Consider the following 14907-nt stretch of genomic DNA (forward strand, 5'->3'; position numbering starts at 1 on the left):
TTCGGCAATTGGAACCTTATAGGATCGGCATTTACGCCCGCGGATCCCAGGTAGCATCAATGTCGGCCAAAAGAGTCTCTCCCTCTTTTCCAAACACATCTGCGATACTGGCCAGCTTGAATGATGCCAGTTCAGCAGTCCCTTCCAGTAGCCAGTTGGTTCGCATCGTCATGCACGACCAGCAGACCGTGCGGGAAATCGGCATTCAGAGCAGTTCCAACTGCGGTTACACCATCTGTGTTGGTCACCCCGTCAATGCTTCCATCTGCCGAGGTTTGGATAGTGAAAGTCATGACATGCTCATGGGGAGCAGCACGGCGGTACACTGAGTACGCACTGACACCCTGGCAGGAGACAATGACGAATCCTTGCTCTGGTGTTTTGCCTGGCAGAAGCGTGACACCCTCGACATCGGCGTAAAGGGTACCATCGCCGGCACGCGCAACCAAGGTTCCGGTAGATGAGCCATCGGGCTCGGCGTCGTATCTCCACAGACCGTAGGGCTCCTCACCAAGGAAAATGAAGGAGTTTTCCTCATCAGCGACGCAGCCTTCGGGTTGACCACCGGAACCACCAGTGAATGTGCGGACGAGAGTGGTGGCTAGTGTTCCATTGGTCAAGGCAGTCAGCTCGTATTGAAGGTACTCGCCGGACTTCTCATTGACAAAGAGATACTGCTTGCCGCTGATGGGCGAGCGGTAGGTGCAGGAGCCGTAGACGGTGTAGTCGGTTTTCACAGGCTGCGAGCCACCGGGAATAGATTTCAGCGTTCCGTTGGAAGCGATTTCGAAGAGACTTGAAAGTAATGTTAGCCCAAGAAGAAACAAACAAAAAGGAAAACGAAAAAGAATGGATCTTGAATAACATACCACAGTGTGTCATCCTCCCGGCATGCCGCGTAGGCGAGGTCGACCTTGCGATCACCGATCTCGAAACCATAAATAACATCAACGTTGTTTGGCTCTCCAGCGGAAACTGTTTGAAGCAGATTGCCGGCAAGATCGAAAACAGCAAACCCAGCACCCAGCTCCGATTTGGTTGTGGTGATGATGGTGGACTGGTCGGCGCTCACGGGAGAAATCCAGATGGCAGGGTCATCACCGTCGCCACCGTTGGCATCAGTCTCATATTTGGGCTCAACTCCAACCCAGGAGCATTCAGGACCTGCCCAGGAACCCTCACATTCGCATTCGTTGGGTCCGACACACTTTCCATTGCCGGAGCAGGAGTTCGGGCATGTAAACTGTGTACAGTCTGTGCCTGTAAATCCGGTAAAGCACTCGAGCGAGCCATCTCCGTCCACAAAGCCATTCGCTTGAGGGCCCTGGAGGGAGGGATCAACATTCCGTGGGGAGTATGTAGTGTTTGGTTCGAGACCAAGCTCAGTGAAAACCGGCTCCAAGGAGCTAATACCATAGCCCTTGCTAGCATCAGTCTCAAGGGAGTAACCCAGAATTCCATCGGGATACTGAGTAGAAACACTCTGGTAAAGAGACAGACCAGCAACCTCAATATCTTCAGCACCGGTAAGGGTCAAGCTACCTTGGAGCTGCAGTTTCTGTGAATAAATATTGACAACACTGGACTGACCCACAAACAAGTAATCGGTCTCAGGCGCAACGTAAACGGCTAGTCCTGTCACCTCATCATCAACCTGTCCCAGGACCTGGATTTTGGGGGCCTTTGTTGATTCTGTGGCCTTGAAAGTGTAAACGCTGCTGTCCTCACCTGCCAGATAGACAGTACCATTGGTGGGAGAAACAGCACAAGAAGCTGACACGGGAACTTCAAATCTTTGGACCTAAATACTCTTTTAGCTTCCACGGTGTAGCAGAAGATATGGGTTGCGAAGCTTCTAACCTCAAGGATCTCAATGTCAGAGTCCTTCTCACGGACGAGGAATTGCCTCGCCTCTTTCTTTCCAAGCAGATAAAAGTAGTGTCCGCCACTGCTGGGGCTGCGCCATGTGCACAGAGAAGACCAGTCCCCGAGGGCTTTAATTTGCGCCGAGGGGATCTCAGTGGTGCCATCGATGTCAAAAACCCGAATGATCGAGTCAGGGGCAGCAATGGACACAATTAGATCCTTCTTCCCAACATCATACATCACACCAGCAACCTTGGTACGACCAGGCGTGCGGCTGGCGACTTCTTCCATATCAGTCAGACTGAAAGATCGAACGCCACCAGTAGCAGCGCCTCCATCGTTACCCACAAGCAGGGAGTTCTGGAAGGATGAGCCATAGTAAATGGCCGCCAGGTCGGAATCGACCTCGGCGGATTGTTTAGCGATTGGAAGGTTTGCGGTAGCAGCGGATGCAATATCAATGCCACTGAGGCAGAAGACAAGCCCCACTATAAGGGAGCGTGGCAACAGCATTTTGAAGGGGCTATAATAGTGAAGATGGGTGCGAAGATACTGGATTGTTAGAGTCAAGCCAATTATTTATACCTCAGCATCCGGGCGAAGAGTACTCCGTAGATTTCACTGATCCAATTGGTTATCGTAGCATTTCCTCGAATCGACCAAGAAGAGTCTTGGCTACTTGGCATGCTTAACTCGTGCCTGTCCCCACTGCTACCATTGGTCTTTGTGGATTTGACAGGCACATGCTAACTTGGACACTGTAATGAAAGATATTCCACAGCTTATTCCAATGTGCTTTTAATCAATGATATATGCAGGTACTTGAGCCCGTGCTAACTCCACAGTACGTTTGTGAATTAACGGCTCAGAAAAGATCAATAGATGAACAGTTTGTGTGTAATAGCTTCATTACGCTCTATGTATTATACCTAACTTATAATATTTCTAGATGGAAAACCTGGTGTACATTATAGATGCCAAAACGGGACTACTTATCACAATAGTCATATCTTCTTCCTGCATGTGATGGAGTACGGAGTACTCCATATTAAATTTGCACTCTGTGGGTCCTTTTGGCTTGTCGTTCGGGTCCTCCGATCGAATAATTCGAGACTTCTACGTTAGAAGTATGCGATTGAACGACCTTATTACTCCGTACTGTGGCTCATTGTTATGATCTCTGCATATGCACGATTGAGTTTTACTCCTCGATAGGGGGCGCAAACTTATAACATACCAATTGTAATCCGCGGATAGAAACGTGTCAAACACGAGGTAACTTCCCAAAAAAGCCACAGTCCTTAAAGTTCTCGCGGTAAACGTTCGGGGACTGGCCTGACTTATCAGATGCCAAAGTGGCTGCTTGAACAGAGATGATCGGCAGGGCGCGGAAATTAAGGGCTTCCGGAAATACTTCATGGAGAAGGGCCAAAGCTTCATAATTAATTTATTTTTGCCAGCATCTGCAAAAGAATACGTCTAGAAGCAGAACTATTACAAATTGTTTCTGTGTGAGAGCCATGCCGTGATCAGTTAGTTGACTATGTTGTTGTAGTGGGCCAACTTCAAGAGGAAGCAGAATACCATGCACTATTGCATTTAAAAAATAAAAAAATAAAAAAATAGCTTCTGTTAAGAGCAACCAGTAGCATTCTAAAAATAATGATTGTATCTCAATTCATTGTCCCGCGTCAAAAGAGGACAGCAAAATGTAAATGGTTGATTTCATGTGGTAGGGATAGTATATTAGCATCATGCTTATCACACACGGTATCAGGCATTATTTACTAGGGTAAATCAGTGTCTGATGCCAAAGGTGTTGCCACTATGAGTCCAACTCTTCAGGATCCAGGTGGGAGACAGCTATTTAAAACTTCGCAATACGTCCTTTGCTCCCCTATAAGACAGGAATGAAGAGAGGAGCCCCCAGGGCCGCCGAGAACAGAAAGGCTATTAGTGGAATGATAACATACCGAGCCTAAATATTTGTGACGAATTTGGGCGAGAGGCGGGTTTACATATGGTGGATGAGAGTATCGCCATATGAAAGTGCTAAATATGCACACGATTAATTAGCTCTAATCTTCTGTCTGCAATTTTATATACTACAGGCTAGCTACCCAATACATGTGGTCACCCAAAATTGCCAATCGCTTTGCCTGACTGTTCCTTGGATGCACTCATCGGCCACTTGTATGAATTCGAGCGCAGATTGAGACGATGACGGGGACGGTGGTGATCTGTCCTTCCTCTTTTGTCAATAAGCCAAAACGAATTCTAGAAAGGCCTTGGCGGTCATCTATTGCTATCGATGAAAGAAATAAAGTAGCTCCTGCCGGGAGTGGCTGGTTATTTATAGAATCCGGGGACCTTTTCTTTCTAAAACCAACACAGAGAAAGAAAATATTCGGCAAAGAGATGAAACACCTGTAAAGCACTATAGGACTTATCAATAATACGTCCCCGGGCTCATAGCCTGTTTTTGAAGATGGTACTGGCTAGTAGATAAGATCATGAGGGCGTGGAGTACGAAGTGCAAAACTGTTGTATTGCAAAGTACAAATAAGTATTTGTGAGAGAGGAAAGGAAGACTGCAGAAGTCCCCTTACAGAAAGTAGTCATATGGCTTTAGTCTAGTCGTGAGATTGAAGGAGCAACACTTGCATAATAGCGCCAAGGCAGTTTCGAAGTTGGTGATGGACACACAGACAAAGAATACAAAGACTTCTTGCGTCCAAATACGCTCTCAGGAACCCGTTAGTGTGGCTTTCCGCCGCCGATCAGCAGTGACAACGAAACAATGAAAGATGAACGTCTATCACATCATGCCCAGTACTGACTTTGAAAGAAGTTTATGGGGGCTAGCTGGGCGGAATCCTTAGCATGGGCCGCCTTGACAATGCTCTCCAAGATGGGCTTATTAGAGAACATCCTTAAATAGACCCGCTCCGCAAAAGACTGTGAAATATCGAATATTTTGTTTGGAGCTATCAACCGTGATCATGTTGAGCAGGACCACATCCCAGAAACTATTTCGCGCCATCTTTGTGGGGGTAGCTACCTGTTTAGGAGTTGCGACGTTACTGGAACTTCGAACAACGAACTCTTTCGGCGATTGTGATCATGGCCTTGCTGTTGCCGGGAAGCAAGTCAACTGGTCGCGATTTGCATACATCCAATATGCCACCGACCGGTCTTATTTATGCAACTCGGTCATGCTGTTTGAGACCCTCCACCGGCTTAAAAGCAAAGCTGATCGCATGTTGATGTACCCCTCCGAGTGGTCTGTATCTGAGGATGGTGATTCGAGTGAGAGCCGCATGCTTCGCTATGCACGAGACCATTACGGAGTTAAGCTCAAGCCAATCGAGATACAGATGAGGCCTGGGAGTGATGGTGAGTAACTTCTGGTCATGCGGTGCCGCTGTTAAAATCCAATTTGAAGCTGACTTTGCAATGTCTCCGTTAGTGGGATGGTCAAAGAGCTACACAAAACTACTTGTGTTTAACCTAACGGAATATGACCGGGTCCTTCACTTGGATTCAGACGCAACCGTTCTGCAGGTGTGTACAGTTATCATACACTTGGTTGTTACAAACGCGAACTGACCTGTATTCAGACCATGGACGAGTTATTCCTAGCGCCGTCCAGCCCCGTTGCCATGCCCTCGGCCTACTGGAAAAATCCGATAAAGGGTATTTTCACCTCTGCGGTCATGCTCGTCGAACCGTCTACAGCTGCCTTCAATCGCACGATGGATTCAATTTCCAGTGCCAACTCTAGCAACTTTGATATGGAGATTATGAACAACTTGTACAAGGATACTGCACTCACTATACCGCATCGGCCGTATATTCTTCTGGCTGGGGAATTCCGCTCCAAGAAACACCGGGCATATCTAGGGAATTCAAGAGAAAAATGGGATGCCGAGAATATCTTCAAAGAGGTTAAATATTTGCATTTCTCCGACTGGCCTGTGCCTAAGGTAGGTCAGACTTCTAAATGGGTATCGGTCGTCAATAACCCCTAGAGAAGCTAACTTCTTTCGGTAGCCATGGATTAAAGCTCTCCCAGGTTTGATTGAAGAATCACAGCCTCCCTGCGAGTTGAATCCGGCAACTGGTTATGAAGATGACTGTCGCGTCAAAAACCTTTGGTTGGGAATTTACGAGGACTTCAGGATCAGACGAGAGGTATGTAATATTCCTTGTCTTATCTATTCATTCATCGAGTTTACTAACTTTGGGTAGAATATATGTGACACTGCTGCAAGATATGGTAGCTACCATAGAGGACTCTTGTAGATTTGTTCAAGGCTATCGCACATTCCTGACCACGATATAGAATATATGTCGACTACCGAACGCTGGACGTTCAAAATCGTATATATGTTTGCCTGTACATTACCTCAATCAATGTGGTCGTATATCAGTGAAACTTTTAGACAAGGACATTCTGAGAAATCATGACTTCTACCCGGACGTGACCCTTTCATCAAACCAAATATAATGTCCGAGACGATCATTAAGTTCTCCGTTGTTAGATGACCCTACTGTGCGTAGCCGTATATTCCACTGACGAGGGAGGTGCTGCACTGGGCTCCGGTTATTCGGCTGAGATGGCGGAGAACAATTGAGGGGCATATCAATGAGGGGCAGTCTTACTGACTGACGGGTTTGTTGGTTGATAGCTGTATCATAATGTTCGCGTATGAGTTCCAGGGTTACCTGTCGTGTTCTTCGGCGTCTGATTGCTCAATAATGTTTGTTTGTGCTGTGGTCGGTCCTCGGACTCGAATGTCGTTCCGATACCCCTCTATCCTATCTCCAATGCATATGTGCAACCGGTACGAGCTGAAGTCAAAGCAGAACCCCGGGGTCATATTCTTCTTATCAATAAGCTCAGTCTCATGAATTGTTCAACCTATCACATCCACGCTGTAGTCAACGAACGTGGGTCCGACAAAGATTTCCTCTTTGGGATTAGCTTATCGCAGCTAAGTATGAACTTCAAGGTGTGCGACAAGGCGAGACTTGCCAATCACGGCGTTATGTATGGGCTATTTTTTTCCAGAATTAGTGTCCTACTTCTGCAATTCAAATCTTGGCTATGGCGGGGTCAGTCTATATATGACTCCTATCGGCCCAGCACAATACAGTCCCAGTTCAGATCAAACATCTTCAGTGATCACTTGATTCATCCTTTTTCATCCCTTTCCTTTCCATACAACAACCCTTCAGCGCAGTCCATACAATGGGTGACTATACACCAGATGTGGCACCAGTTTCAGTGCCTACCCCATCCGAGAAGCAGGTCGACTCCACTGGCCTCAAAGCATCTAGTGGAGTCCTTTACCACCAGTTGCGAAATGAGCCCTTGAACATTGTCGGTGGTCGAGGAAGCTACCTGATAACTGAGGATGGCCTGGAAATCCTGGATGCGACATGCGGTGCAGCTGTCTCCTGTCTTGGTCATAGCGACGAGCGTGTCCACGAAGCCATCTTGGACCAGCTAAAGAAAATCCCCTACTGCTATTCCATGTTTTTCACCAACAGTGCTGCGGAGAGTTTAGCAAAACTCCTGGTAGACTCCACTGGAGGCAAGATGTCTCGTGCCTACATTGTGAGCTCGGGTAAGAAACCCGTCCATGCTGAGCTAAGATTAGTTACTAAACCCATAATAGGTACCGAGGCTGTCGAGGCTGCTGTGAAGATGGCCATTCAGTATTTCACAGAGCTGCCCGTCCCTGAGCCTCAGCGGGTAAACATTATTTCTCGGAAGTCGTCCTACCACGGAAATACCCTCGGATCACTTGCTGTTGGGCACCATGCCTCCCGGCGGAGGATCTACGAAAGTCTTCTTTCGAAGAACATTCACCACGTGCCGCAATGCTACCCCTACCGCAGAATGAACACCAACGAAAGCACCGAAGACTATGTCGCGAGATTAGCCCAAGAACTGGAGGATGAATTCCAGAGACTTGGCCCGAACACTGTCTGTGCATTCGTCGCCGAGACAATGCCAGGTGCTGTGAGTACAACCCAATCCCGCCATGCTAAACATGCTAACTATTTCAATAGACACTTGGCTGCGTGCCCCCATTGCCCGGCTACCTCAAGGCACTAAAGGCCGTCTGCGAGCGACACGGGGCACTCTTCATCCTAGACGAAGTCATGTCTGGCATGGGCCGCACCGGAACCCTCCATGCCTGGGAGCAAGAAGACGTCGTTCCAGATCTCCAAACAATCGCCAAGGGACTCGGCGCCGGCTATGCCCCGATCGCCGGGTTACTCATCAACAAACACGTCGTCGATACTCTAAACAAGGGCACCGGCGCGTTCGTCCACAGTCAGACATACCAGGGACACCCGGTTGCCTGTGCGGCTGCATACAGGGTGCAGCAGATTATTCAAGAGGATAATCTGCTGCCGAACGTGCGGGCGATGGGAGAATATCTGGGTCAGCGTCTTCACGAGCGTTTGGATAGTCACCCTCACGTTGGTGATATTCGTGGCAGGGGATTATTCTGGGCTGTTAGTTTTCTTCTTGGTTGCTTTTAGTCCTTGCTAATATGGTTATAGATGGAATTTGTCCAGGATAAAGAGACGAAAGAGCCATATCCGCCTTCAAAGGCGCTTTCTCGGACTCTGCACGCGACAGGCCTCAAGCCTGCACATGCGATTTCGTTGATGCCGGGCAATGGTGGTATCGACGGTGCTAATGGTGACCATATTATTTTGGCGCCGCCTTACAATACTACCCGGGAGGAGATTGATTTGATAGTCGACCGAACTGTTCGGGTTATTCAGGAGGTTCTGGGATAGAGGGTTCTCTACGAATTATGTAGTCTCTATGGTACCTCCGCGCAATTAGCTTAGTTAAACCTGCCACTTCAATTTTTAATCAATGATAATGAATGACTCCTTACTCATGCTCGACAAGATTTTTCAGCTGCTCTACGATAAATCAACGCTGCAATATAATAGGCGGTATTCGTAGCAATTTCAAAAGTGTTCACTCTAGCGACTATAAATACCCTCATTCTCCCTTCTCGTGGGCCATGATACGCAAAACTTAGCATATCTTATAGATTTAGTCTGGTCTAGTAGTGTCATTGCAATATATATTGTTCGCTTGTGAAAATAATCTAATTGGTCGGTCATCAGGTGACTGCCATATAGATAAGGCTGCGGGGAACTAGCCTGATACCCGGGGATATATAACACCACTACTCAGATTATTTGTCGATCTCCCACTGGCCAGTAGTGCGTCATTTTTTGATCATCCAAATGCCTCGAGGCAATAAGTTCACACGATCACGGACTGGTATGGCGGTTCATCCCCGGGCGAAGTGCAGGTGCTAATGTAAATGCGGAAAAGGATGCCTGCAATGTCGAAAGAAGCACAATAAATGTGACGAGCAACAGCCAATTTGCTCCTTCTGTGCTTCGCGGAATTTGGAGTGCAGATATCCGTTGGGTCTGAAATGGGTTCAACCAAAAGAGACAATTCAGACAAGACATAAGCCTCGCTGCAAAGATCCTCGTCCAGCAATTGAACAAAACATGCTTGGTCAACCTTCGGCACTTTTCGTAGAGACATATTTTGAATCTGCAGAAGAAAAGTCCGCCTGGGAGTATTGTATGTGACCTCATTATATGCAACGGGAATTAAAATAGCTAATCGAGAATACTTGCACAGACATAAGCCTCGTCTCATCCAATGTCCCCGCTGTAGATGGACCGGACAACCCTTACCGGCAGGTCTCCATCCCAGCTTTATCATCACCAATTCTTCTCGAGACTATCGTATGCATATCGACGGAACATATGCTCAATTTTGGATTAACCAGCATTGATCTCGCAGCCAAGCGCCAGCAGCGAATGCTCAGAACGCTTGGACAAAACCTGCTCAGTATCGACGACAGGGCCGCCTGCGACGCAGGTACAATGACAACCAGTAATAAGCACGAGCAAGAAGCGCTCCTCACAGCCGTCGTTCTTCAGGGGATCGTTGTGGCACAAACAGCAGATGGAGTACTGGAGCCCCACGTCAAATGCGCTTCTTGGCTCATGCAAGCACTTGGCTACTTCGACGAAATACCACAAAACCCCATCGCACGTATGACAGTGCAACGATTCGCTATGGTTGACGTAATGCTAGCCATCTCACGACAGCGAAGGCCATACGCACCGCAAAAGTTCATACTCAACCAGCCCGACCAGAATCGCTGGGACACCTCCGAGCCCTCATTCCACAAGATGACAGGATGCCCACAGCCACTAATGTGCTTCCTAGTACGAATAGCGCATCTAGCCTGCGACGTAAGCGACGCGCTCGAGGCAAATACAGACGAAGGCGCCATCCTTAATAAGGCATTCCAACTCGACACCGAGCTTCGCGCTTGGGGATCTGGTTACAAAGGAATCCCGCCAGCGAAAGGTGAGCGCACGCCTCTGGATATCCTCACCGAGTGCTTTTACTGGACTGCGCATTTACTGCTTGCCCGTCGGGTTTTTAGAGATCAGACGTGCTCGCCGCGCGTGCAGCATTTGGTGCATGTATGCTTTGGGCTAATGGATCATCTATCAACGGGGTGTGGGCCTGATTCGTCGCTGCCTCAGCCATTTTACATTGCTGCGAGGGAGGCCTTGTCGCCCGAGGATCGTGTGTGGGTTCGGCAGAAGCATGAGTCTATGACGGCTTATTATAGGGAACAACAGCGGAACTCGGCAATGGAGCTTATTGAACAGATCTGGCAAACTACGGATAAACTACGGGAGTTGGGTAGTGGCTCCGGTTGGCCGAGGGGAACTGAATTGTCAATTGTGGATAGTTATGTGCAAGCGCTTGATAGAGGGGCTTGTTTCTTCATCTTCTAACGAAGTTAATATTTTTGGGTCTTTTGGGGGGGTTCTCTTTTCCCTCGGGTAGTTAGGGATGAACCGGTTCGCGGATCAAAATTGAAACAATGAACTGTCCCAGGGGTATTTACCTAGATGGGAATGCCCGGGATCTCGCATGTCAACAATGGAAGATAAGACACTACCTGTGTTGGGTCATTAAACTAGAAGGTCACTGCATGCAGTAGCGGAAGCAAAATAATGTAAAGGAATGAACCCCGCGGACCGGAGTAGACCGAGATCCTTTGGGGAATAAACTGAATGCCCCGGTTTTGCGAAGGATTCAATAAATTCGGGGTTCTCGATGAACCACTTCGTACATCCATTATTCTTGTTGTGTACATTGAACACTCTCTATTATATCATACGATCCATCGACGCATATTCCGTACTCCATACTCCCCCTAAATGGAATGTCAGAAAACCGGATGTGACGGAGAGTCCTCAAGGAGAGTTGCACGCTAAATTCAATACCGGTCGGGGTTCGGGGTCTAGAATGACATGTCATGTCTCTAGAACCAATCATAATCAATGCTGGGGCGGGTACCTGAATGTTTCTCCTTTGGCGGTCCACGGAACTGCACGTGTAACTGCATGCTTATTGGCCGAGGCCACTGGATTCGCCCCTGGAACCATGGTCCAATAGTCCTGTGGCTCGAATCAGGGGAAACAGTCTCCAGGGGAAAAACTTTCTATCACATCGCCCATCCACTCTGTCCATCTCGTTAATTCGTCAAACGCATTGTCAAACGCATTGACATTCTGACAGTTCCAAAGTTGTCTCAGAAGGCTGATGGATGGTGTCTCAGATTCCTCGATCTCACGTGGATGCCGTTCGGCATTAAGACAATTGAGGCTGTGGTTCATTCGTTTCTGTTGAACTACCCCGTACTTCGTACACTTGCCCCTGAGGGAGAGTCACACCGATGCAGTTGGACAAGGAAGACATAGACGCCGAGTAAGGGGAGTAGCACGCGTACCCCTCTCCAAAACAATGGAGGTTCAGTCTGCGCCCTTATTGCTCCAAGCCTCTGTGATGCTGCTTGGGGCTTATGCAGGCAAAACGCAGGGGCCCAAACCAGTTTTCCCTCCACTCGATACATACGGAGTACACACCATACACTGGACCCGGATGGGAAAAAAAAACATACATGGATTTTTCGGTCTAAACCCGTAGAGGAGGAAAAAGAAAGTGCAAAAATTCGTAAGAAAACTAAAAAAAGGACAAATCGAGGCCCTGACCCAAGAAAACAATGGGGCCCCCCACGAGGTGCCAATAGTCCAGAAAGGTCCGGTGCGTTGTCCATCGTTGTGTAGTCAGCATCGCCCATCGCCCATCTCCTGATCCGCTTTCTGTCCTGCACTTTTTTGTGTTTCCCATTCCCTCCATTCTTTTCTTTTCTTTTTGGCGTCCGTTTCATTCTTTCACGGCGACATTATATCACTCATTTCTGCCCAATTCATTCGTTTCCTCGAGAACGGTTTGCACCCCTCCGTTCCCGCCCCGTTGATCGATTCAACCCGGGCATTTGAGCATTTGCCGAAACATCTTCATTGATTCTTCAGTGATTTTTGTCGACATAGGGAGAAACTATTCCCTGCCATTCGTTTCCAGCTGCTTAGGCCAGCCTTTTTATTTATCCACTCCTTTTTGGACGCCTCTGCGACGCGCCCTTTCAACCCAACCTCCCAGTCTCTGACGTGGACGCCCTCGAACGCCATTCGATCCCTACGCTAGACTTCCATTCATTTACATCCTGAACTTAACCCTCTCGCGCCTGTGGCTGCTTCGAGAGAATCAACATTTCCAACACTCCGTCTCCGCACCACAATCACATCCATCCCATTTTTGTCGGCCGGATCGTCACATACCTTCTATTTCCGAACAAAACCTATATACACCACCAAAAAAAAAAAGCATATTGAACACATTGAACACAATTCCGATTACGTGATATATTTATACCGTACCACGTTACATTATGTCTTCGTTGACGGAAATGCATTACCCGCCAACCGGTGCAATTGCGCGCAAGGCATCGTCCTCCTCGCCCCCAGCTTCGACGCCCTCTCCGTCGACCTCGAGTGCTACCACCGCCAATTCTTCCGCTACGCGCCGGCCTCCCCGCAAAAGCACTCTGACTCAACAGCAGAAAAATAACAAACGCCAACGCGCAACACAGGATCAGCTTGTCCTTCTGGAGATCGAATTTAACAAGAACCCGACACCCACTGCGGCTACCAGAGAACGTATTGCCTCGGACATTAATATGACGGAGCGATCTGTTCAAATCTGGTTCCAGAATCGGTAGGTCCTAGTCGGGATTGTCTCTATCTTTATGTGTACTGACTCAAGATAGTCGTGCTAAAATCAAGATGCTGGCAAAAAAGAGCATTGAGACTGGCGAAGGATGCGATTCTATCCCAGAATCCATGCGACACTATCTCGCAATGCAGTTTGACCCGAACAAGCCCGGTGCAAGAGACCCCTTTGGACGTGCTGGAGCATATGGCCCGCCTAGCATGTACGCAAACGAGACCAACCCCTCTGGCAAAGTTGGTATGTTTAACAGCTTCATCTGCTCCATCGTCTCTTGGACTAATTGGTGTATTTAGTGATTTCTCACTTCACTTGTCGTTCCTTGACTGTCGGCAGCTGGCGTCGCATTGGACAAAACGCCATGGATTTGGTCGTATTTCTACTCCCCTGATAAGGCATGCATGACTTACTATATCAACAACGATGCTGCCGGCTATAAAATCGAGTATCCTTTCGCCTATATCAAGAACATCACCTTGGAAACCGGTGATCCGAGCCCTGGGCCGAATGGGGAACCACCTCGACCAGGTGGTCTTGTCGTGGAACTGAACCGCCCGCCGCACTTTTACATGGACTCGTCCAACTCTGGAGGTTTCTACCAATGCGGCGATTTCACTGAGGAACAGCAAGCTAGTCAGATCATGGTTCATCACCTGGGAGGCCATCCCAAGGTCTTGAGCGTTCAGCTTGCCAAGCTCGTGTCCTTGGAGTCCTTCCAGAACCGCCTGGCTTATAATAACAACAGCTTTGCTGTGCCAGCTGCGATGTCTCCCCCATTCATCCAGCGTCCTGCATCTCAGCCCAACCAGTTTGCCGCTCCCACTTACATGAATCTGTACCAAGACAGCAACCACTTGGGCTTCAACATGCCAGCTGCTCGTGGCCACAAGCGCCAACGAAGCCGTTCAGTACCTGTTGCAGTTGACTTCTCGTCATTCCAGAGTCCTATGTCTTCTTTCCACGCGCCACCCCCTCCACCCCCATTCAACCACACCGAGGCAGGTATCTACGCACCCGTTCCACAGTCAGTGCACCATCTCCCCACAGACCTTCGCATCGACACCCAGGGATATGGCCTGGATTTCCGTACCAACCCTATGTCCGCGACGACCGCCGGATCGCCTCCCGACTTCGCCAGCCCCATGTACAGCAATGCCGGCCAAGGCGAGTCGACTCCAGTCGCCAACATGGCGCCTCAGTTCAACGTGCCCTTCGTCTCGGGAGGATCGACCGATGTCTCGACACTGGGCTCTCATGCACCATCTCCTTACTCTAGCATGAGCCCTGCAGACCCACTGATTGCAAGCCACTCACCGCCATTGTCCAACATGTCGCACGCCTCGTCTGATATGTACGGTTTCTCGCACGACCAGCAGACCGGCTTTGATGACAGTCTCTCGATGAACGATATGTACTCGAAGCATCACGTCAACTTTGGCGTTTCGCATGAAAGCCCTAGCTTCGAACTGCCCATGCACAGCCTTCCTGCCCACCCTTCTCCTGGCATGGGCGATTACTCCCACAGTATGGCTAACCTAGATGAGATTAACTCGCAGGGTATGCCAACTGGGTCATGAGTGGGCGTCTGGGGGATCTTTGAGCTTGTGTGTCTCCTTTGTCTTGATGTTTCACGGCCTTCTCTACGCATGCGGCGCTTATGCTTGCGATGGGTTCTTGGGTTTTTTTTCTACTTTGGGGGAATTTCTTGATTGTCCAATATCAAGAGGCGCGGCTAGGTGCTGGATTTCGGTGTTTTGCAGAACCCATCCCTTTATCACGGCTCTTTTTGGATGATTCTCGTCTCGCTGGGCGATGCC

The 14907-nt window shown here is 48.8% G+C and overlaps 5 protein-coding genes across 5 annotated transcripts; 4 read left to right on the forward strand and 1 right to left on the reverse strand.

Annotated features, from left to right (window-relative positions):
* Nucleotides 1–131: 131 nt before the first annotated feature.
* Nucleotides 132–2379, reverse strand: N7519_003691 (uncharacterized protein; the record flags this gene model as incomplete). The annotated part of the gene is made up of 3 exons (XM_057290469.1): nucleotides 132–795; nucleotides 870–1801; nucleotides 1861–2379. 3 exons carry the CDS (start codon nucleotides 2377–2379, stop codon nucleotides 132–134), a joined length of 2115 nt encoding a protein of 704 aa, XP_057151671.1.
* A 2489-nt stretch (nucleotides 2380–4868) lies between these two features.
* On the forward strand, nucleotides 4869–6171 carry N7519_003692 (uncharacterized protein; the record flags this gene model as incomplete). Its single annotated transcript, XM_057290470.1, has 5 exons — nucleotides 4869–5262; nucleotides 5336–5430; nucleotides 5487–5852; nucleotides 5920–6060; nucleotides 6118–6171. 5 exons carry the CDS (start codon nucleotides 4869–4871, stop codon nucleotides 6169–6171), a joined length of 1050 nt encoding a protein of 349 aa, XP_057151672.1.
* Nucleotides 6172–7120: 949 nt separating this feature from the next.
* Nucleotides 7121–8691, forward strand: N7519_003693 (uncharacterized protein; the record flags this gene model as incomplete). Its single annotated transcript, XM_057290471.1, has 4 exons — nucleotides 7121–7499; nucleotides 7551–7897; nucleotides 7948–8400; nucleotides 8449–8691. The coding sequence occupies 4 exons, from the start codon at nucleotides 7121–7123 to the stop codon at nucleotides 8689–8691; spliced, it is 1422 nt and encodes a 473-aa protein (XP_057151673.1).
* Nucleotides 8692–9432: 741 nt separating this feature from the next.
* On the forward strand, nucleotides 9433–10749 carry N7519_003694 (uncharacterized protein; the record flags this gene model as incomplete). The annotated part of the gene is made up of 2 exons (XM_057290472.1): nucleotides 9433–9508; nucleotides 9569–10749. The coding sequence occupies 2 exons, from the start codon at nucleotides 9433–9435 to the stop codon at nucleotides 10747–10749; spliced, it is 1257 nt and encodes a 418-aa protein (XP_057151674.1).
* Nucleotides 10750–12752: 2003 nt separating this feature from the next.
* On the forward strand, nucleotides 12753–14667 carry N7519_003695 (homeobox domain-containing protein; the record flags this gene model as incomplete). The annotated part of the gene is made up of 3 exons (XM_057290473.1): nucleotides 12753–13078; nucleotides 13131–13330; nucleotides 13427–14667. 3 exons carry the CDS (start codon nucleotides 12753–12755, stop codon nucleotides 14665–14667), a joined length of 1767 nt encoding a protein of 588 aa, XP_057151675.1.
* Nucleotides 14668–14907: the final 240 nt, after the last annotated feature.

This window comes from Penicillium mononematosum (genome assembly GCF_028829835.1).
Source record: "Penicillium mononematosum strain IBT 11891 chromosome Unknown utg000002l:1.0-8112719.0:1.0-8118358.0, whole genome shotgun sequence".
NCBI classification, from domain to species: Eukaryota; Fungi; Ascomycota; class Eurotiomycetes; order Eurotiales; family Aspergillaceae; genus Penicillium; species Penicillium mononematosum.